Raw genomic sequence first — 23026 nt, 5'->3', positions numbered from 1 at the left:
GGGGAGATTACCCTGGATTGTCTGGATGGACCCTAAACGTAATTGCAAACTGTGTATTTTAGAGGTAAGCAGGGGGCTGGACACAGAAGAGTGAAGGCAAGGTGAGATGCGAAGGGAGATTTGAAGTCGCAACCCTTCAGCCTCCGAAGATGGAGGAAGGTTCCCCCAGGCAAGGAATCCAAGAGCACAGCCCTAGAAGCTGGGAAGGAAAAGGAAAGAACTCTCCCCTAGAGCCTTGGGAACGAGAGATACCTTAATTTCATCCCAGTGAAACTAGTTTCAGACTTCTGACTCCCAAACGTAAGAGAGTCAGTGAGGGTTGTTTTCAGCCACCAAATTTGTGGTAATTTTTATAGCAGCCCTAGGAAACTAATACCCCCTTCGTGGTAGGCTGGCTGGCCCATGCCCTCCTTCATCCCAGCAGGCTTCAGACCCACCAGAAGGGGATGAATGGGGAGTTCAGAGGCACCGAGTTCACCCTGCATTCCTTGAGGATCTCTACTAGAATGGGGGGTGGCGAGGCCTTGGGGATGCAGCATGAGAAGTGCCCCAGCAGAGAGAAAGACAGTCAGCATAGCCCTGGCTCCCTGTGAACTTGGAAACAGGCTGCAGGAACCCCCAGCAGCTGCCCTCTACATGCTCAACGACCCAGGGTGAGCAGGGTCAAGTTCCAGAGCAAAGACAAAGCTCAGAGCCTGAGCAGACAGATGTCTCAGGCAGGGAGGAACTTGGGCTTGGACCATCAGTCTTCAGAACAACCAGGCCCAGAGTCAAAGTTCACAACCCCCAGAAGGGGCAGGGCCCCAGGGTTGAAGACCGGGCATAACCTCCCACATGTGACTCCTCCTAGCATGTTCCCTGATGCTCCCTGAGAGTCCTTGCTGGAGAGTCCCAGAGAGGGCCTGGAAGGCCTACCCCACAACCCTGTCACAGCTGCTGGTTGGTGAGCAATCTCTGTGTGCCCAGTGTTAATGTCACTCCCTTCATGGGCTCTTCTGGAGAACTTCATTGCTTTTGTCCCCTGATCATGGTGAATTTGTCTCTCACTTATTTTCTATCTTTTCTTGACTGTCTGTGAGCTGTCTCAAAGCCTTTGGTGGTAAGACACACTCTTAAACAAATGGTTACTTAAAAAGAAAAACATTCAGAAAAAGCAAATGTTAAGGACAGTCCCCACCCCTGGTCTCACCTCACATCCACTAAATGAACCCAAGAGATGAAGGGAAATCAGCTGGATTATAAGTGTCCTCGTTCTCTATTAATGCTTAACAGATTACCCCCGAATTTAAAACCACCATTTTATTTTGTCTGAGATCTTGCGGGACAGGACTTGGCTGTACGGTTCTTGCTTGGAGTCTCTCATGCAACTTCACTAAGATGTCTGCTGAGGCCAGAGTCATCTGAAGGCTTGACGGGGCTGGAGCTCCAAGGTGGCTTCACTCACGGATGCCAGCTGACAGCTGGGACATCAGTGGGCCGCCGGCCAGAGCATGTGTGGCTAGCCTCTCCATGTGGCCTGGGCTTCCTCACAACATGGTGGCCTCAGAGAATTCAGGGGGTTTTATACTTAATAGCTCAGAGCCCTGAAAGTGAGAGACCTAATATATAAAATCTTCCCTGTCTTTAAAGAAAAAAAATAACAACTTTCGGGGAGCCTGGGTGACTCAGAAGTTAAGTGTCCAACTCTTGATTTCAGCTCAGGTCGTAATCTCAGGGTTGTGGAATCGAGCCCTGCTTGAGGATTTTCTCCCTCTGCCTCTTCCCCCGCTCTGTCGCTCTCTCAAATAAATAAATGAATATAAAAAAAAAAAACTTTCTTGAGACGTAATTCTTCCATCATAAGGTATAAAATTTTAGTGTAGTCACAAAGTTGTGCAATCACCACCACTATCCAATTTCAGAGTATTTTTACCACTCAAAAGGAAGCCCATACCCATGATCTCTCACTCCCATTCCTCCCTCCCTCCAGGCCTGTCCTGGCGGTGGAGGTGCTTCTGCACCTCGGTGTGACCAGCTGAGCCCACCCTGCTTCTTCCTGGATCTGCCAAAAGCTGGCCCAGAGGCCCCTTGCTCTGGGCCCTCGCTCTCACTCCCTCTTCTAGGCTGAGGGATTCTGCGGGTGGGGGGAGGACAGCCCTGCTTTTCCTTGTGCTTCTCCATAAATTATTTTCTCACTTCTGCCAAAAGCTGCCCCAAACCCACCCAAACTCTCGTGGGAAACAAAACTGTCATGTCTCACAGGCTGCTTGGGTTTCTACCGCTTCCTTCCTCTGAAGCAATGAAACACAAACCATGAACCTGCTGGGATTCATTCATTCAGTACATATTTATTAACAGTCTGCATTGTGACAGGAACTCTTTTAGGAACCGGGGGTGCCTTCCTGAACAAAAATACAGAAATCCCTGTTCCCCTGGATCTGTTTGAGTGGAGACAAAGGAATAAGGAATAACCCAATTAAACAGCATGTCACGAGGTGATAGGTACTATGGGGGCATACAGCAGAGTAAGCAGCACAGGGAAGGTGAGCGGGACGGCAGTTTTAAATACGGCGGTCAGGGTTGGCCTCACCAAGAGAGTGACATTCAGGAAAGACAAGGGAGAAATGCAGGGAGAAAAGCGTACATGAAAAACCCTTTGCTGGCTCTCCTTTGTCCCTGAATAAATTCTTGACTTTAAACATGGCCTTCGGCTTCTTCGTGGCCTGGATCCTGCTTTCTCCAGTCTCACCAACACAAAGTCCACTACATAAACACACACACACACACACACACACACACACACACATGAACACACACACACTCTCTCTCTTTCTCACACATACACGCATGAACACACACACTCTCTCTCTCTCTTTCTCACACACACACACGCATGAACACACACACTCTCTCTCTCTTTCTCACACACATACACACACACACATGAACACACACACTCTCTCTTTCTCACACACACACACGCATGAACACACACACTCTTTCTCACACACACACACGCATGAACACACACTCTTTCTCACACACACACACGCATGAACACACACACTCTCTCTCTCTTTCTCACACACACACACACACACACACACACACACACACACACACACACTTTGACCAGCCTTGACTGTGTGGACTCTCCCTGTGTCCCACTAAGCAGGTATGGAATGTTACTCATAGCATAAACATAAAGTAACAGAGGGTTTGTGACAGAACATAAGAGTCCAGCTGAGTGGAGCAACATGGAAAACAAGCAGAAGTCCTAGCCATAGGGGTGCCTGGCTGGCTCAGGCGGTAGAACATGGGTTGTGAGTTTGAGACTACGTTGGGTGTGGGACCTACTTGAGAACAACCCCAACAACAAAGTCCTAGCCACAAAGCGAGGGTTCCAACCTCAAGCTCATTTATAACTGCAGATCATCGGCATGTGAAGGGACAGTTAGAGATCATCCATTCTACTCCTTGGTGGGGCCCAGAGAGGGATGGTGGCGTTCTTGGGGTCACACAGCCTTATCTGCACATCAGGGTCAGATGTTCTGCAGGAATAACATTTTGTGCATGCAGTTTTTTCATGAGACTTCAAGTTCCTCTTTTGAGTGTCAGAAGGAGAAATGACTGGTTAGACTTCCCCTCCACCAACTGACCACGGCTGAGCTGAGCGCCTAAGTTAAAGGTCCCCTTGTGGATCTCTGTGACACCCAAGGCAGCACGTCTTTCCTGACTGAGGATTCTGTCTGGGGGCTCTACGTGTGTGCTGGAAAGACAAGGGTGGGCTCTTTGTTGATCCTCAGGAGGAAGGGACTGTCAAAGCACAGAATCCGGAAAGAATCTTGCCATGGACAGAGGCTTGGGCCACTGTGGTGTGATCTTATGAGTTGGGATTCTGTGGTTGGCACCAAATTCTCTGCCTGGGGGCCAGAGGAGGGGAGTCTCTGGTGGCTCAGAAAGAAAAGGGGCACTTCAGAACTTCAGGGCCAAAGTGTGATAAGCATAACACACATGAGGAAGTTAGAACTAAGTGTGAAGGTCATCAGATTGTGACAAAGCCAACAAAAACAGTCAAATGAACAAAGCTGTGTTGTCAATCCTTCTACAGGGGGATGGAGGTGGAAGGTAAAGGAGTGCATGAGAGCCTGCTTGTGTGAAGGTCAAGTCTTACTCCTACTTCCCCAGATGATTACACCTAAATCACCAAATCCCTCCCAAGCTCTTGGGACCCAGATGCTTCAAGAATATCTGTAAGCCCATCTCCCCATTATTTCTTCCATGGGCTAGTGCCTCCCTCGCCACAGGCCTCGCTCCCAGACCTCCTTATGGTGTCGGTACCATATTCTTCCCCAAGGCTGCCCCTATCTCTGACTTCCCTCTAACCCCCACTATCCTTCAGATTGAGGCGGTTAGAAGCTGCGTGACCCTGAGCAAGCGTCTTGACCTTTTGCAATCAGCTTCCTGTCCAGAAGCATTTGTGCTGGTGATGACAAGGCCCACCATTTATTGAGCAAGCTTCCAATGCCAGGGTCTGTGCTGAGAATCTAACATACACATCTTCATTTAAGCCTCACAACACCCCGATCACATAGATTCTGTTGTTATTTTCATTTTACTGACCAGGAAACTGAGGCTTAGAAACATAAAACCAGGGGCACCTGGGTGGCTCAGCCGTTAAGCGTCTGCCTTTGGCTCAGGTCATGATCCCAGGGTCCTGGGATAGAGCCCTGCATTGGGCTCCCTGCTTGGCAGGAAGTCTGCTTCTCCCTCTCCCACTCCCCTCACTTGTGTTCCCTCTCTCGCTGTCTCTCTCTGTCAAATAAATAAAATCTTAAAAAGAAAGAAAAGACAGGAAAAGAAAAGAAAAGGCAGGAAAAGAAAAGAAAAAAACCATATGCCTGAGGTCCCATAGCCAATATTTGGCTGGCTCAGAATTTGAACTGAGGTCATACTCCAGGCTCGAGTCCCCCCCCTACTACTGTCTCTGGCAAAGTTTCTCTGAGGTTTCCCTTTTCCCACAGGAGGACTGGCAAAGGGTTGCTACGTATATTTAAAAATGAAATACTGTTAAAGGTCACTCATCCACCAGAAAAGTCTCCCCCTCCAGCCACCAAAACTGGATGGGTAAAATGGACAGACAACACACTAACAGAGATACCAATAAGAAAAAAGTTTACCACCCCAGTAATCAAAGAAATACAAGTTAAAATTAAAACTGTGTATTGGTTGTTGCTTACCAAATTGGGAAAGATAGAAAAAGAATGGCTACACTCAAGCCCCGGGGCGTAATTTAATTTACTCCTAATGTGTTGCTATTTTGTCCATAGAATGGACCTGACAATTTTTCACTCAACATGTTAAGTTTCGCTGGGCTTATTAGAAGAGCAATAAACTTTGTCGTGATAGTTGCAAGACAAGTTGCAAAGACAAGTCAAGTACAAAACGAGATAAGGGGCCAAACGGAGCGCAGGAGGCGGCCCTCGCTGCGCTCGCACCTCGGGCTGGCGCGCCGCTGGCTCCGTTGGGGTGGGTGCGCCCCAGGCCGCGGGGAGTGAGGCCACACGCGGGGACCACAATTCCCAGGCGCCCGCGCGCCCGCCTCGCCCCGACCACGTGACCTCGCGGCCCGGATCGCGACCGCGACGGCGGCGGCGAGACGGACTCGGAGCGAGGAGTCCCGAGCGAGCGGCAGCGGTCCCGGCGCCAGTCCGGCGCGCTCACCTCGAAGGTGAGTGCCGGCACGGCCGACAGCGGCCACGCGGAGAGGGCGGACGGGAGCACGGTCGAGGGGACGCGGGAGGCGGAGCCGGCGGTGGCTTGGCTATGGGGTTTTCCCTTATTCGTGCCTCCTGCTGAGAGTCAAGTCCGGCCCGACGAGCAGCGGGGGCGCGGTGGGTGAAGACAGACTTGCCGGGGGTCCCCTGCCCTGGGCGCAGTGACTTGGGGGAGATTCCGGGAGGCCCCCATCGTGCACTTCACGCACCGAGCACACGCCCCAGGGCCGGCTCCCTGTCCTGGCGAGCTGGTGGTCTGAATCTCGGGGGGCGGGGAACACCTCAGACCCAGCTGCTTTCCATCCTCCCTACATTTGGGTAGGAAGCGGCATTTCAGACAAACTGGTTTTTTAGGCAGAATTCACCTGGGTGGAGAGGATGACAGCTTGCAAGACTCTTTGGTCTTTGAAGAATTCATAATTTTCTTTATCCCATGAATATCATAGTATTTAAGATACAGGAAGCCAATACTGGTCATTTAGTCAAACGGTCACCCCCACCTCCTTCTAGCCCTCTAAAAGGGGAAATAGATGAGAAGAGCTTGTGAAAAGTTCCTGAGCCAGGGGGTGCAGGCTTAACCTCCTTAACCTCCCCCTGTACTCTTGGGTTTATAAATGACAGCGCTCTTCTCAAAGTAGAAGTAACCCCAAATGCGAAGGAACATAAAGAAGAAAACAAGTTCCTGATTGCTCTCTTCTTCACCACAGCCCCTCCCTACCCAGGGTGGGGCCCTGAAGAAGGCGCAGATAAATTAGACTCGGGGTAGAGGCTGAGATTCTGCGTAAGTGCGGAAACAAAAGTAGGGCCCTGCCTCTTACAAATCTGACCACAGGGCCCTGTTATTGAAAAATGCAGCCCCAAGTCAGGGTGTGCTGATTTGAATCTTTCTCCAGCAAAAAGGCAAGGGTAGGTGAGCCTTTGTCCTTCCTGGACTCCTCACTCCCCAGTCAGGTGGAACTACTGTCTGGGCACTTCCAGCTTGGAACATACTCGACTGTCCGTTTTCCTCTGGTTGTCTCCTGCTCCTCCTGCTTCAGAAGATGTCCTAGCCATCTGCCTTCCTAGCTGCGTTAGGTGTCTCCTAGGGGGCATCCTCCCAAGCACCCCCAGGAGGCCTCCCCTGTGCCTCCGTCTCACTGACTGCGTTCACCCTGTTGTAATGATCTGTTCCCTTCCCTCTCCCCTAACAGATGGTTAGTTCCCTGAGGCCCAAAGCCTTGTCTCATTCGTCTCTCTATCTCCAGCATCTGCACCCCCAGCAAAACCAACGTCAATGTTTGTCAGCAGAATTACTCTTATTGCTTTGTGGGTGTTCCAAGTCTACAGCAAAAGCTGTTTGAGGCCCCTGAGACAGCTGGCCCAGGCGCAAGGATGATAGAAGGAAGCCAGTTAGGGAACTTCTCTGATTAACTAGCCGTTGGGGACATTCCAGTCATGCCAACTGCTTTATTGAGTGAACTCAGAGAAGGGGCATGGTGCAACACCTGCCACCTTCCCCACCACAGAGATGGTGCTCGAGGCTTCTGCTGAAGCTGAATGAGCGTAACTCCCGTGTAGATGGAGTTTCACAGGATGATTTGTACTTGTTTTCGCCTGTCCGTCTTTCGTGAACATTTTGCCACATCAACAAATATGCTTATATTTTGAAATCTTAACAAGGGACGTCTCTGGATAGTAGGACTCAAAATGATTCCTACTTTTTTGGGTCCTGTTTCAGCTTTTACATTCAAGTACCCCTCTCACATTGGGGGAATAAGAAGCTATTTCTATTTTAGAATTCTTCCACATGATTTTTAAATGACTGCGTAGGTTTCCATTTTCTTCTCAGGAGGTCTTGGGCAAATCTCTTCCCCTGTTGGGACTCATTTTCCCCATCTGGAAATGATATGGGGGTAGAGAGGGGCCAAGCTGGACCAGACCCATGTTTTTCACACTGAGTTTCAGCAGAGTTCGGACTGCTCTCCCCTCTTCACTCAGAGCCCTGGTTTTATATGGTGGCGTTACAAGGAAGAATTTATTTGCTGGTGATCCCTGGCCAAGAAAAAAAAAAAGAAAGAAAAAAACTGAAAGCCAGGGGACTAAAAGCCTCGGAGAAAACTAATAACGTCCCGGCGATGTGCTGCCCTATTGTATGTTTGAGAGTCACTGAGAGAGTAGGTCTTAAAAGTTCTCATCACAAGAAAAAAAATTGTAACTTTGTGTGGTGATGGGTATTAAGTAGTCTTAACAGTGGTGGTCATTTCACAATATACGAATATCAAGTCATGTTGTAACTCGAGGTTAATATTAAGTTACATGTCAATTATGTCACAATAAAAAAAAAAGAAGTTTCTAAGAACACTCTAGCTCTGACACTTGGGGATTCTAATACCTGCCTTAAAAGGCAAAGGCTTCTATCACCCGATCCCGCTCCTCCAGGATCTCCTCAGCGGGAGAAGCAAAGCCGCTGCTGCGGACTGAGGTTCTGTTTACCTGGTGATGAGAGGGGACCTTCTTTCTCTGAGACGGTGAACTCCCATTAATCCCTCCGGCTTTAATCTTGCCAAACGGAGTCATTAAGCGTGGTGTGGGTACTGAGGATCGCCAGCCGGCTTCCTTCTTGTCCGCCTTTCTTGGTGAGCGAGAGGCAGCATAGAATCCTGGAATGCACAGCGCTTTGGCACCCAGCTAGACCTGGCTTTGAATCCCAGCTCTACCAGCTTTCTAGCTTTGTGGCCTTCAGCAAAATGACTTAACCCTTCTGAGCCTAGTTTCCCCAGTCTTCCTTTCTATATGATGGGCCTGATTGTCCCTGTCACACAGAAGACGGTTGTGAAATGAGGTGATGTATGAAGAGCCACAGGCTGGCCAAGACGCTCTCTGAGAAGGGCATTCAGATTGGTGCGGCACGGTCAGTGCGTCCACCTGTGTTCTTTCTATAAGGCTGGGAGCTCATTGAGGGCAGAGACGTTAACCTTTGTCCAGAATGCTGGGCACAGAATGGGGTCAGCAAATGTTTAATGAATGAGTGGAGACAGCTGCCCCTGGCCCCTCCATGATACACACAGCCAGAGCAAAATGACTGGGGCCCCAAGGGAAAGAGAGGCAGTCACTTCTCAGTCTGGTGCTTCCCCATTGGGTTTGGAGGGCACAGAGGGGACATCTCAGCATGACCTGAGAACACTGACCTGGGTGGTACCCCCTATACCTCACGTCCACCTTGAGTAGGGCCAGCTCAGTTATAGCTCTGCTGCTGACCCACTGTGGGACCTTGAGTAAGTCCCTGCCGTGTCTGGCCTCAGTTGGTCCTGATGACCACTAATGGCCCTTCCAGCACTTAAAACCAGTGCCCTTGTTCCTCTGGGCCATTAGGGGAGGCTGCTGGAGAGCATTAGGGACCATGACTTTTACTGCCTTAAGCCCCCTTTAATGCAAATTCCCTTCTCTTTCAGATGCATTTCATCTTCTCCGATGAGGTGGTGCTTCTGTTTGATTTCTGGAGTGTCCACAGTCCTGCAGGTACGAACTGGAAAGCCTAGGCTTGTAGCTTGGAAAGCCTGTAGCTCTAGGCAGTGGAGAGCCTGGGTTCCCTTTAGTGTTGGACTCTGTGGATATGCAAGTGAGCCTGACTCCTCTTACGTCAACACTGAGCAGGAACTTTGCATTTATAATTCCATCTGCAAGCACTGCTCTTCACATCACAAAGGTTCCATTATCTCACTGACTGTCACAAAGGCCCAGAGAGGCCAAGGATACAGCTTTTGCCTCTGTGACATGAGAAGGAACTGAAGCCCAAAGAGGGGAAGAGACTCGTCCAGGGTCACATAGCAAGTAAGAATCAGAGCCAGAACTAGATTGGGGCCTCTTGTTGCCTCCTAGCACCCGCCTAGCACCTACCTCCTGCCATGTCCGGCATCAGCTCAGAAGCCCAGAACAGCTGCTGCCAGCTGGACCTCAAATGAAACACCAGTTTGCAAGAGAATGGTATTGCTTTGACTTGAAAAGGCAACGCTGGGCCCGGACTCATGACATAGTTTTGTTTCAACTTAAGTAACTGTGTCTTAAAAGTAGACGGAAAACGGCCCAAGTGCCTAGCCCTGCAGGTGCTGATGAAATAAATCACGGTCATCCGTGGGTTACCGACCCCATAAGCCCAGTCATTGTAGTATTCCTTCTCGAGCTTCTGAGTTGACTGGGCTCAGCTAGGCGGTCCCCACTCACAGCCTCTCATGCAGGTGTAGTCAGACAGTGGCTACTGGAGTCCTCCTGAATGCTTCCTCACGCCTGTCACGCCTGTGTCTCCTGGTTGCTGCTGGTTGTCAGCGAGGACCTCCCGGGCGGAGGCGGGAGGGGGGGGTGCCGGCCGAACACCTACGTATGGCGTCTCCTATGGCCTGGGCTTCCCTGTGGCAGGGCAGCTGGCTTCCAGGGAGTGAGTGTGTCAAGAGAACAAGGTGGAAGTGCATGGGAGTATTAAGACCCAGCCTTGGAAGTTACAGAGCCTCACTTGCACCTTGCTTGGGTGAGGAAGTCACAAAGGTCTCAGCCTAAAGGGGAGGGGACACGGACCCCACCCTTGATGGCAGGGGTGCTGACACTGTAGGAAGAGCACGTGGGGTGGGGTGAGGTGGCCCCTCCTTGGACAACAGACTGTATCGCAGATACTATGAAGCCACAGAAATAAGGCAGATGTGCATGAACGGAGGGGAACCTCTGTACGAGGTGTACTTGGAGGACGTCAGATGCGGAAGACCGCACGGGTGATGCCTACAGCGGGTATCCCCAGACAGCTGGATAGGAAAAGGCTCCAGGGAGAGGACTGGGGTTTTAGGGACTGGGCTGGGAAGAAGACTTACCTTCTGTATACCCTTTGGTCCCAGTTGAATTCATACCACACGCATGTAATTACATGTAATTTTATATTTTAAAATACCACCTGCATCTTTTGTAGATATTTCCTCCTGGGAGCCCAATAAAATAACTAGAGCTGGACTGTTGAGTATCGCTCCTCGTCTTGTAAAACAGAAGTAGCAATTAGCCGCTAATTTTACAGCAGCTCTCGTAAGCACTGCATGTTTTCTGTAAAATAACTTAGTAGTGTTTTCCACTATTATAAAAGCAATACACACAGTAGAAACTTTGAAAAATTAGATGAGAAGAAAATAAAAATCTCTTATATCCTAGTTTGCTGAGGTAATTATGACTCCTTTGCTGTATCTCCCTCCTTCCAGACTTTTCTTTATACATACTCTACTCAGGACCTTGCTGTACATGCTCTTCCGTTAACAAGAAGTCATGACAGAGACTTGTGCCGCCTGAGGCGGGGCAGGGAAGGGGGGGGAGCCGCTGGAGGCAGTGGTGTGTGACCTCTTCACCCTTAGGCCCTGGCTTTTCCAGACCTGGCTTCTCTTCCTGATCTCAAAGCCATACCCCAATAGGCCATCCCTCCCAAGAAAGAGCTGGAGGGGGAAAGAGATAGCGAAGTTCTGAGCCCGGTGGGCCATGGGTGGGGAGATGCGAGAGAGAGAGAGAGAGAGAGAGAGAGAGAGAGAGAGAGAGAAGAGAGAGAGAATGGATTTAGAGGGACCGGGTGGAGGCACTCTGCTGCCACCTATCCCCAGCCCCAGCTGGAAGCTGCCAGAAGGGGATCAGTGCTTGCCTGGCCAGGTCTCTGCGACTCAGCTTCGTTTGACAGGCATGGCCCTTTCGGTGCTGGTGGTCCTGCTCCTGGCCGTGTTGTATGAAAGCATCAAGGTCGGCAAAGCTAAGCTGCTCTACCAGGCTGCAGTGAGCATGTCCATCCCCACCATCCAGCTCACTGAGGAGACAGACCAGGATTCTCTGGGCTCAGACTCAGCCCCGGTCAGCAGAACCCACCTCAGGTAACAGGCACAGTGTGTGGCGAATGGCAGCATACTCACATTCACCCTGAGAAAGAGGCTGGGCCCAGAGGGCATGAGCCCCACTTCACAGAAAGCAAACTGAGGCCCAGGGAAGGACCAGGACTCGCCAAAGTGCTTACAGTGAGTGAGCAGTGAGGTGAGCTAGAGCTCGGGTCTCCTGACCCCAGGCCAGTGCTCTACGAACGGCCACTCGGGAGGCCCGGATCTTCAGAACTCTGCTGCAGGCCTCAGTCCAGCAACAGGGGTGTCCACCCAGTCCTCCTCCAAATCTCAGCAGCCTTTCTGAGGTCACTAAGGCATCCAAACCCAGGATGGAATCTGCAGCTGTCCCTACAGATAGTAAGGATTGCTGTCAGCAGAGGACCGATCTTGCGGGGGAGCTCCCGCTTCCCGCCCTCCCATCCCAGGCTGGTAAGGCAGCCGCGTGGGGTCCCCCGCCTGCCCTCACGCCTGCCCTCTCTCCAGCTCCAGCCGTGCCTCCCGAGCCTGCCTGTTCCTCACACAGGCGTCTCTGCTGTTCACACCCAGCCTGCAAGGGAGGTACTCTTATTCCTCCTTTACTGATGAGGAAATTTAAGTCCAGAGAGGTTATTTGTGCTAAGCCACAGTTAGTAAGGAGCCGAGCTGGGAGTTGATTTTTCCATTGTAATACTGCCTCCCACAGCAGATTCAGAAAGAAAAACATACCTGCCTTACTGATGATTTTGTATTATCCTTTATCAGACATGACAGAATGCAGGTCTTTTCATTTTCACTTTTTGCTTTGGATGCCAGGAAGCTCAGAGCTGAATGTAGTAGAGACGTGATTACCCAAGGCTCCTTGTACAAGACCCTGTCCCCAATCCGTGGTTTCTCATGTATCTCTTTAGAAAGAAATCTCTTCTGGGTCAAACACACGAATTATAAATAAGCTGGTCCTATAACTCAGCTGCCCTAATTCCTGACACCAGCTCATTACCAACATTAACGTGACTCTCCTTTTCATCTAGGTGGTTTTTCTGTCACTTTGGCCAGTCTCTAATCCATGTCGTTCAGGTGGTCATAGGCTACTTCATGATGCTGGCTGTCATGTCGTACAACACGTGGATCTTCTTTGGCGTGATCATCGGCTCTGCTGTGGGCTACTACCTAGCCTACCCGCTTCTCAGCATGGTTTAGCTGGTGAGGGCTAGGCAGGCACTGGGGGCTGGAGAGAGCTGGGGCCCCCTCTTGCAGACACTGAACTTCCAGCCCCATGTCTCGTTTCTTCTGATGGCTGTTCCTCACCTCGCTCCCAGCTCCTGGAGACGTTCTGCTGAAGCCAGCGCTTTGCTGCCCGGAGTTCGGAGGCCCCTGCAGCTACCTCTGTCCTCAGCCAGCCTGCACGGGGCCTGGGCAGGGGTGTTTTGTGTCTTAGTGAGGCTGCTGTGACCCAAGGGAGACTGGAGAGACCAGAACCTGCAGACAGGGTTGCTGAGCCCATGATAACTTATCTCTGTGACTCAAGATTAAGAATTTCCAAAGATCTTCAAGCCAGGGAGATGGGTTCTGGGTGACGAAGGGCATGGAAGCTGCATCCCTTCTGCCCTCGTGATTTGTGCCTTACACAGAGGAGCACCTTCCACTGGACTTCCTGAGCTCCTCTGTCTTTGAGGGATGGAGACCGAGCTGGCTCCTTTTCCTCACATTTCTGCCTTTGAGACACATAAAGATGGTCTGTTCTGTGGATCACGGTTACAAAGTAAGATTTTTCATTTTTCCCACTGAACCCCTGGTTCGCAATTTTGCACATGAATACAACATTTTTTAGCGAAATGACTTCCTCGGGTTCCTGATGGATGGCTGCGTCTGCTGGGAACTGTCTCTTTCTTGTGGGGCGTAACAAACAGATTCAAGGCCGAGAAGCAAGACTGTTCTCCAGGCTCCTGACCTATCCTCTGGATAGAGAGCTGCTCCCATCAGACAGCACTGCCTGTGGGAGGAAGGCAGTCTAATGGCTTGAAGTGCTTGGGGCGCTTTTCAGAACCCCAGTGCTCCCTTTTATCCTGCTCCTTTTATGCAGAACAGAGAACTGCACTGAATATTCAGTACTTCATTTTCTCTAGTTCTTACTTACTGCTCACGCATCTCACCTGGTGGGAAAACACCGTTCATTCACTGGAAATACTGGGTAAGCCACGGGGAGTGTTGACTCAGGAGGCAGTAAGCAGTCAAACCAAAGCATTACACGTAGAGTTAGATGGGACTCTCCAGATAGTTCACTTGACAGAGAAGCAAACGAGAGACCCAGGGAGAGAGCATCATGGCTGGATACTGGAAAGTCTCTGCTCAAGTACCTCACGGGCTAGATGAAAGAGTCTTAAGCTTTGGGAATTAAAAAAGAAATAGACGTTTTAGTAAATACTATTTTTAAACAATCTGTGACCGTTCTTGGGTTTCTGCTGACACAGCAAGCACACGCCACCCTTGTAGCCACTGCAGGAGCTGAGGGGGGCGAATGCAGCTGGTAGTGCTAGCAGGAGGGCTGTCCAAGGACGGAGTCTGTCCATCTGCTAGGAAGACAACTCTGTGCTCAGGGAAGCCAGCCCTGAAACGCTGTGCCCTCAGGCAGGCACCCCACAACCTAGACTCCCCGAGAGTCATTCTCACGTTCACACACCAAGCCCTGACTGGGGGCTGCCTGCTGTGAGAACAACTAGCTGCCACGTGGACTGCAAAGCACCTTCTCTCCCTGAGGGCAGCAGCAAAAATACAGCAAAACCACCTTTGAATTTGCAGTGAGAACTGCAACAGAAAATATGTGACACTGTCAGCATTCCTCCCCGCCTCAGCAGCCAGTTGGAAGGCTGCTCCATGTCACGAGGGAGGCGGTAGGGTTTGCAGGGTCCAGTGTGGTCTTGCTGATGGAGCCTAACGTATCCAGTTATGTGTCCTGACCAGCCAACGCTCCCTCCCCTGGGGCACTGCTGACATGAGCGCTTTCGTGGGTGATCGGCCACCTCTTCGGTTTGATACAATGGTAACGCGTGTGAGGGCTTTTTAAAAAATCTATGCTTTCGAGAAGCTGGTTAGACTATTAAGTGTTTCAACATTCTTCATGGCCAAGTCACAAAAGGTGGCACTTTCTCTACCTGAATTTTTTTTTTTTAATTTAGCAGACACCTATCTAGTGCTATGTGCTAGGCAGTATTGTAAGCACCTCACAATATTAACTCATTTACCCTCACAACCAGGGAGAAACTCTTCGTCCTTGTTTTAGAGAAGAGGGAGTGGAAGCAGAGAGAAGTTAAATAAAGCCACCCAGCTCGTGAGTGGCTGGGCTAGGCTGCGGTGCCAGGGAGCCAGGCCCGTCTGCTCATTAGCACAGATGAGCCTGAGGCTCACGGGGTAACTGGCCTGGGCCACACAGCACCCAGGGGCACGAGGCTGTGAACGCAGACAGTGGGGGCTGAAAAGCCCATGCTGTGTGTTTTACCACAACGGGGCAGAGATTCTGTTGCAGGAGATCTGGGCTGAGGCCCAGGAGCCTGTATTTTGACAAGCACCACTATCCCTCTCCCCCCAACTCAGTGATGGATGCCACCATTGGGAACAAGAGCCCAGGCTCCGGAATAGGCTGGCCAGGATCTGAAGTCTCGTTCTCCTACTTCCTAGCTGCGTAACGTTGGATAAGTTAATTTAACTCTCTAAGCCTTGGTCTCCATAAAATGGGGTATCTTCTGCAAGCCGAGCTGCTAGAGATGAGACAGTCTGTGTAAAGTGCCCAACAACAAAGTTTAGTGAACAGTGGTTCTTACTGCCTCCCAGCCCCACTTATGGCACACAGGCTCACAAAGGATCTGTTTTCACAAAGGATGGGGTCAGGCCATCGGAATTCAGGCTCCTCTCTTAGAAACACTTTAAACCAGGGAATATTTTTATTACAATTATTCTCCTTTTTGAAGATTGGTTGTATGGTCTTTGGAAAATCCTGAAATAAGTACAATGACCACAGATATTTTCTTACTACTCTTCTCTGTACTCGTCCTGGCCCCGAGTCCAGAGGGAATGGAAGCTGCTCTCCAAGTGAAGAATCTATCATGTGCCATGACGAACGACAACGCAATGCAGGGACCCTGCCACCTTCTGTGCAGGGCTTCCTAGGGTAGACGACCAAGTGTGCCAGAATGAGTGGATGATACAGCCAGTTCTCAGATAACCATGGTGCCCTAAGCCTTCGTGTGCCTAGGATGAGCTGGGACAGCAGAGTAGTGACCTTTCTTGAAAGCCTGAGGTCCAGGGTTAGGTGCCAAAGGGAGTATGCCACAGTGGTTTCATGCATGTTAACCAACCCCAGTCTGTTCCAACTCCTACCCGGAGATTCCCAGAGAGGAGCACAGCCAGCCTTACAACCGAATTCGATTTCTCCCCAAGAGCTTGAGGCGAGTTTCATTGCAGACATTTATTTTAGTTTTGTTAATTTCAAATATTCATTGACCTCTTGTATCAGAATTAAGGCAGAGAAAAGATACATGTCCCAGGACTGCAGGCAAGGCTGTCAACTGAACCCGGGTTTAGACAGCGCGGTCCACCCTAGGTTCCTCCAGGCAGACCTCCCCCGAGACGACAGTTCCCGTTGCTGGTACACAACTGAGCATCAGGAGGCAGACCAGTCTGAGTTAGTGAAGAGAATAAAAAGCTTGGAAGAGGGCAGGATTCTTGTAGGTGACTGGCTGCAGGCAGCCCACCAGCCCTTCCTCCCAAGGGGACTCTGAGGCAGGACCCCAACATTGTGAAGACAGGCTCCCACTCCTCTCGGACCAGCCGGGCGGGGAGCTCAGAAGTTGGCTAACTCAGGTATGTGCACTGCCGTCCTCAGAATGCTCACCTTCACCTCACCCTGTGGCTTGTCTAGACACAGGGCTGGCTGTGCAAAATCATGCTTAGGGAAGGGTCGGTAGAGAAACCTTTGCACCAGTTTCCCGGGTCTTCATCCCAGCCAGTCAATGTCATCGTCATCGTCATCATCTCCAAAAAGGGGTGTTGGGGGCGGCCGTCCCTTCATGCTCTGACAAAACAGGAAAGAGCAGTCAGTCCTCACCTGTCCCTCCACCAGATGGCCTTCCCGCCTGTGTAAGGTGATGTGAACCGACACCTGTTCCTGGCTCCAGGTTGGGAAGGAGGGTGTTGGTTAGGGTTTTACCAAAAGGACTAAGCCTGTGGCCAGCAAACCTGGGCTTCCAGATAAAGCTGAGACAAGCAGGCAGAGAAGGGAGGCAATCTTCCACACACAGACAAGACGACCAACACTGGCTAATTTTGTGATTTATTTGTATTGTCAACACATGTAGTGATTTGACAGGTTTCTTCTCATGCAGTAACTTACACATTTCGTGTGGGAAAAGAAGGGTCGATGGAGGAGAGATGGGAGTGGGAGGAAGAGAGAGAGAAGCAGAGCAGCCTAAGGGGGAGAGAGAAGATGCAAGACGAAGGGAGGTTGGAAAGAATACAGCTCCATCTGAAGAAACGTTGTGGCCTATGGTGGCCTGTCTGGTCTGGACGTGACCCCACCATGTGAGGAGTGGAGTTCAGAGGCTTGGCCACATTACCAAGTGGTGAATCCAAGAGATGAAGCAAGCCCAGGAGCACAGGGCTGCAGCCCCCAACACCTTTGATCTCACTGGCCCTTCCCTCGCTCCCTCCACAAGGTAGTAGGAAAAGGGAGATTAACAGGCCATGGAGGAAACTCTCCCCCACTTTTCATGACTTGAGCTCCTGACCTTTCTCTTCTGGATCGGCGGGGAACAGGTCCCACAGGGGTAGCAGGGATTGACGCTGGAGAAAGGCACACGCGGAGTATCCCCTGCTCTGAGCTACTCTAGCCCAGGGTTGGTCTTCACAGAGCCAGCCAAACAGAAGGCAGCATGATGCGGTCAGAGGTCCCTGGAACAGACCTGTACCTCTCTCTGGGCATCGACTAAAGGATCTTTAAACTCTGACAGTAGTGAATTAAACGGTGGCCCACTGCTTCTGTTTTACTGCAGCTGAAGTTCTGGCTCTGCATATACTAGCAGTATACCTCGAGCATATTACTCAGTCTCGCTGAGCCTGTCATCTTTTCTATAAAATGGGACAAAATCCTCACTGGATTAGTAGAGTATTAAATTAGAATGTCTGTGAAGTTTTCAGAGTATCCCAGAAATAGAAATTAACTTGCTAGTATTCATATTAATACCAGTAATATACTGCTAACTAAACATTCCAACTATATTTAGGGCAGCCACTTGGGATACTCACTGCTTGTTTTTATTTTTAAGTGCAGAATTCACATTCAGAATTCTTGAATGAAAAATTTAATTCTTGGGAAGAAAGGCCGACGGGAGGAAATGGCGCACTTCCCCCAGAGGAGCGCAGGCAAGAGGCGAGGGCGTTGGCACACGCAAGCCAGCTCCTCGCTCCGCCACAGCCATTTCCCCAATGTTTTGGCAAAAGGCAAAGCCTACTCTGGCTGGCACATGAGGGGAGAAAAATGTGCCCCCAGTCACCTCACATTTCTGTCCTTGGGACAGGCTGAGCTTGAAGCTGATCTCTCTTCTCCACCCACATTTCGCTCTAGTGACATTCCCATCAGAGCAGTCAAATGCCCCAGTGACAGCCTAACTTCGCACGTGGGGACAACAGATGCAAGAATCGGGGCTCTGATCCGGGCTCCATGAGCAAGTCGCCCTCCGGCCGTCACTCTGAAGCTCTGTAGAGCGAGGTCATGCTATCGGCACTTAACCCATTTTCTGCCCAGTACGTTATGAGGACAAAACAAGCTAGCAGCTTGGAAAGCAGGCTGAGGACACGGAAAGGCCCAGAAACAGGTGGTCTTAGAAGGAGCCTGGGGTTTCTGTCCTAGCTCTGCCACTAACTCCCTCTGTGGCTGTAGGTAAATCATCTTTCCGAGCCTCAGTCTGTCTATGAATAATGATATAAGACAAGAACTTCAAAGTCCCTTCCGATTGTAAAACAGACATAATCTCTGAGCAGATCTGAGGGAACCTGAGGCCTTAGCATTCTAAGGCAAGACTAAGCAGCCCAACTTCCTTCACTGAAAGTAGAAATCATTCCTGCATGGACAGAGATTGTGATCCTTTTTCAGGAATAAAGTGGTATCTGCCCATCCCCACTGTGCTTACCGAGCTGCCCCCTCCCAGCCCCACGCCTGCTCCCACAGGGTGCTGCACACAGAGCCCAGGGCGCGGGCCACCCACAGACTCCACTCCTCTTCTCGGAGCCAGCGGGGAAGGGCCCCCGGGTGGTGGTGTGAGGACTGGCCAGTGCCTGGGATTTCCTTACCACCTCATCTTCATCTTCCTCCTCAGGCTGCGCTTTGGGCCTTGAAACTTTCAGAGTTGCCCCTTTAAATAGTTCATCTTCTTCATCCTCTGAGACTCTGAAGGAAAAATCAAGAAAATCAAGTCATAGAAAAAGGTGCTATTCCTGTTCCTGTTCTAGGCCACAGGGCCCACAAACTCTGGAGAAAGAATCCAACGGCAGTGGTAATCGCCCAGGGATTCCTCCCGCCTCCACGCTGGCCTCCTAGCACTCTTGACGCCCTCCATGACCTGCAGCCAGAGTGACCTTTAAAAACTAATACATTAGGCCATGTCATTTTTTGCTTAAATTCCTTTAATAGCTCTTCACAGTACCTAAAATCCAAACTTCTAAGAGTAACACAAAATCTCACATGTCTTGTCCCTACTTCATTCTCCAATCTCAGATTAACACCATTCTCCTACTTACTGTGCCTTCCCTAGTTCCTTGACAGTCATGTTTCCTCCTACCACAGGGCCTTTTCATGTGCTGTGCCTGCTTTCTGCAATCTCTTCCTCCCGATCTTGGCATCGAAGGCTCCTTTCCATCTTTTAGGTCCCAGTTTAAACATGACCTTCTCAGAATTCTTCCCTAACCACTCTATCTTAAAGAAGAATAACTCCCCCTTTATTCTCTATTATAATAACTTTTTTTAAGCATACTTTTATAATACATAAATATTTGTCTGTCTTCCCCACTAGACTGCAAGCTCCTTAAGAACCAAATCTGCCTACCACCCTATTGCACTGCTGACCACAGAGCCTCTTACCTAGTAGCTACTATTGAATAAATACATGAATGAATGAATAAGTGAATATGACAGTCCTTCTCTGAAGAGGAGTTACCAGTCCTGGGAAAGCCAGCGACAGCCTCCACATATAGCTGCCCTGTCCTGGAAACTCTGCTCAGGAAGACCTACCTGGCACGCTGAGAACAGTGGTTGGGTCCACTTGCTGCTCCGACAGCTGGTGAACCTGACTCTGTGTTTTCTCGCTCCTCAGAGGGAGCAGTGGAGTTAGCGACATCCTCATCCTTCTTGAGCTCTGGAGGCTGAGGCTCCTCTCCTGGACTTTCAGGCCCCAAGGCTAGTGGGTCCTCTTCCATGGAATGTGAAGTCAGGGACAGTCTCGTGGAGCTTTCTGGCTCCCCAACGCAGGCATTTTCCAGTGGGCTGGCAGCAAGTGTCTCCTCACACTCGGAGTCCACAAGCACAGGGCCCGGAGGCTGTGGGGGAATTGAAGTTGGGGGCCCCAGAGGTCTCTGGGAGGGGATACAAGTCAGTTCGGGTGGGAGGGAATCACCTTTTCTCTCTGAGAGCACCTCTGCTTCTGCAGGCTCCCCTTCCCTTCCCTGTACCTCATCCTGGGGAGCAGGGAGGGCCTGGGGAGGCAGGGGGACAGCCTCCTGGACTGCCTGCTCTGACGACACCAGAGGGGACTCCTGTGACTCCCTACTCAGGGGCGCTGGAGAACTGGCTGAGACCGAGTGCTCCCGGGAAGGTGTCTGGGGCTGCTCTTCCTCCTCCTCCTCCTCCTCTTCATTGCTGCTCTGTCCCTTGTCTTGCTCGTGCTGGTTTAACAGCTGAAGAGTCACCATCTGTTCAAAAGCCAAGGAGGAGGAGACGCTCATCGACAGGAAAACAGCAGACGCTCCTACTCTTCGCTCCCTGACAGCACACCTGCTCATGCAGGTAGAACGCCTGCTTCCTCCTCACTGGACGCTGCCCTCGTCTCTCCAGATGAGAGTCATTCCACTTATCCTGATCCTTAAGCAACGGTCTTAAATACCTTTTTGATTTATGATTCCTTAGAAGGCCCTTAAGCCACAAGGTTCCCACTTCGGTGAAACAACCACCAGCTGGCCGTACCTTGATGGTGTTCATGATGGTCCCCAGAACGGCCCTGCCGCTGTAGGATTCCTCCAGCTCGAACTCTCCCCGCAACGACTGGAACACCTGGTTCATGATCTTCTTGACCTGCATGAAGATGTGAGGAGATGATAACAAAATCTATGCTGCCCAAATCAAGTGATTAAACGATGCATGTAAATGCCAGAGAGGGGTTTGGAGGGCTGAAAGGAAGCCCTCTGGGTCCTGTACCGCGCGCCACAGCTGGTCACGAACTGAGATGCCAAAGGCTGTCTCTGTGGAGAGGGCGATGTTAAATAAGGAACAGCATTTGGCGGAAGGGTTATCAAGGACAGGCAAGCTGTGGCCCATGTTTACCGATGCCTCCTTGCACTGCAGCCACCGCGGGAGCTGCCGTGGGCTAAGAGGATTGGTACTAGCCGATGCTGGGCACATTCCTCACTGTGCCGATTTAGAGACACTTCCCTTATTGGTCAAAAACCTCAAGACAGGGGCCTCTGGGGTTTGTCACCAAAGTGATAGGCTCCAAAGAGTTAATCTTTACTGACGTCAGACAAATGGTATACCACTAAAGTCAGAAAAAAAGCTACCAACACAACAAATTGGCCACATTCTTCCTGAAGGCCTGATAAGCACATTCAGTCCCTTGATATGACCTGGGGTGCTTCTTCGAAATACCCGCTCACCTTCTCTGAGGGGTCAGTGGCAGCAGCCGCAACTCCAGACATGTGGGGCTTGGTCTCCAGGTCCTTGGTGTGCTGTTCATTTTGCTCTGTCAGGGCCGTGACTTGGGCCTGGAGGGCCAGACACTGCAAAACAACAGACTGCGGCTGTGGCCTCGGGAGCCCAGACTGCCAGGTGAAAGTCGGGACACTGGGAGGACGAGAACCATCCTAAGCATCCAGTGTTAACCTCAGGTAGGTCTGCTGGTGTCCATACACCCCCCACCCCAGGCCCACCCACTCAGGGCATTCTTTTTCCTCATCTCTCAGTCTCAACTCACAACTTCACCTCCGCTTCCCCACCGAGGTCACTTGCCTTGTTCCTAATCAGGTTCAAGAGCATGATGAAAAAGGAGGGTATGAGTCCAGTGACACACACATATGAAATCTGGCCATTAGAAGCAGCCTATTCACCTGCAAGATGGCCTTCATCATCTTTGAGTCAAAGATTTTTAACTAGATACTCTAAGGAAAGGAAGCCACCTCCAGCTAGGGGGGTTTTCATACCATGACCCTGAACCATCTTCCATCTCTGTCACTTTCATGCCAGTGACCCACCATACCCAGGTCCCGCCCCACCTCCGTGCCTCTGCCCGGGGCCTTCTGCCATCTTCTGCATCTCACTTCTCCTCACCAACGTTACACTGGTCCTTCTTAGCTCTGCTCCCTCAGGCACTTCCTCTTCTGGGCCTCACAGCTGCTTCATGCTTATCTTTGTTTCTCTCCGTCTCCCTTTCTTGACTGTGAGATGCTTGAGGGCAGAGTTCTTTGTAGGCCCTTTCCCTACCACAGTATCTGGACTACCACTGGCACTCAATAAATATTTGCTTCATAAATGATCAAATAATGGAATTAAACACATTCTAGAACACTAGTGTTGCTTTTTCTTTTTCTAGGTCACGGACCTGTCTTCTCAAAATCAGTGCATGAAAGATTACTGATAAACTGGAGAGCTGAACAAACATGGTTTGGTTTTCAAGCTATTAACATCTTTTCGGTTCAGAAGGATTTACACGACCCAACATGTTGGCCTCAACTTAACTGGGCCGCCTAAGCTGTCTGGCCCAGGGAAACGCCTACCTTTTCCTGAAGGTGGAGCAGCTTCTGCCGGCTGGCATCTCTCTGCGCACACACTTCCTGGTACTGCTGCTGGTGCTCGTCCTTGGCGGAGGCCAGCAGCTCTTCACACTTCGCTTCCCACTGGGTCTGCAGCTCAGCCTGCACCAGAGACAGCTGCCAAGAGAGGGCATATATGAGGGCAGGGGGCACAGCCGCATCTAGGGAAGCCCCTCTTTCCTAAGGCAAAAAGAATAAGCTAACAGCCCAGATTTAATAGGGACACAACTATTTGAATGACCTTGATTACTTTGAAAGTAAAGGTGCTTTTTTAATATAGGTACGCAGATGTCATTGGTGGTCAGGATTCTAAAGCTACTCCAACCAGATAAAGGGGTGAGTGTCTAGACAGGTCGGCTAGAAGAC

At 50.7% G+C, this 23026-nt stretch overlaps 2 protein-coding genes across 4 annotated transcripts in view; one reads left to right on the top strand and one right to left on the bottom strand.

The window, feature by feature from the left end:
- Positions 1-5599: 5599 nt before the first annotated feature.
- SLC31A2 (solute carrier family 31 member 2) lies at positions 5600-14034 on the top strand. Its single transcript, XM_045814850.2, has 4 exons — positions 5600-5710; positions 9188-9254; positions 11431-11617; positions 12628-14034. Exons 2-4 carry the CDS (start codon positions 9188-9190, stop codon positions 12794-12796), a joined length of 423 nt encoding a protein of 140 aa, XP_045670806.1. The 5' UTR covers positions 5600-5710; the 3' UTR covers positions 12797-14034.
- Positions 14035-16043: 2009 nt separating this feature from the next.
- FKBP15 (FKBP prolyl isomerase family member 15) overlaps positions 16044-23026 on the bottom strand; it is a 54868-nt gene continuing 47885 nt past the window's right edge. For 2 of the 3 annotated variants that reach the window (XM_045814845.2, XM_045814849.2), the window contains 6 exons: positions 22625-22777; positions 21509-21631; positions 20823-20930; positions 19875-20551; positions 18938-19034; positions 16044-16664 (listed from right to left, as the gene is read on the bottom strand). In XM_045814845.2, coding sequence (XP_045670801.2) covers positions 16587-16664; positions 18938-19034; positions 19875-20551; positions 20823-20930; positions 21509-21631; positions 22625-22777 — 1236 coding nt within the window. In that variant the 3' untranslated portion in view covers positions 16044-16586. The remainder of the gene's footprint in view (positions 16665-18937; positions 19035-19874; positions 20552-20822; positions 20931-21508; positions 21632-22624; positions 22778-23026) is intronic. The other variant, XM_045814847.2, reaches the window with a different exon arrangement.

Source organism: Ursus americanus, chromosome 18 (genome assembly GCF_024610735.1).
Source record: "Ursus americanus isolate L20-20 chromosome 18, mUrsAme1.1.p, whole genome shotgun sequence".
Taxonomy (NCBI): domain Eukaryota; kingdom Metazoa; phylum Chordata; class Mammalia; order Carnivora; family Ursidae; genus Ursus; species Ursus americanus.
The sequence above is the reverse complement of the archived record's forward strand: the minus strand, read 5'-3'. Positions and strand labels throughout refer to the sequence as shown.

Coding starts and splice junctions, on each gene's coding strand:
- SLC31A2 (XM_045814850.2), top strand. CDS start 9,188: ATGCATTTCATCTTCTCCGATGAGGTGGTGCTTCTGTTTGATTTCTGG. Junction 9,255..11,430: donor GAGTGTCCACAGTCCTGCAG/GTACGAACTGGA, acceptor TTCGTTTGACAG/GCATGGCCCTTTCGGTGCTG. Junction 11,618..12,627: donor GTCAGCAGAACCCACCTCAG/GTAACAGGCACA, acceptor CTTTTCATCTAG/GTGGTTTTTCTGTCACTTTG.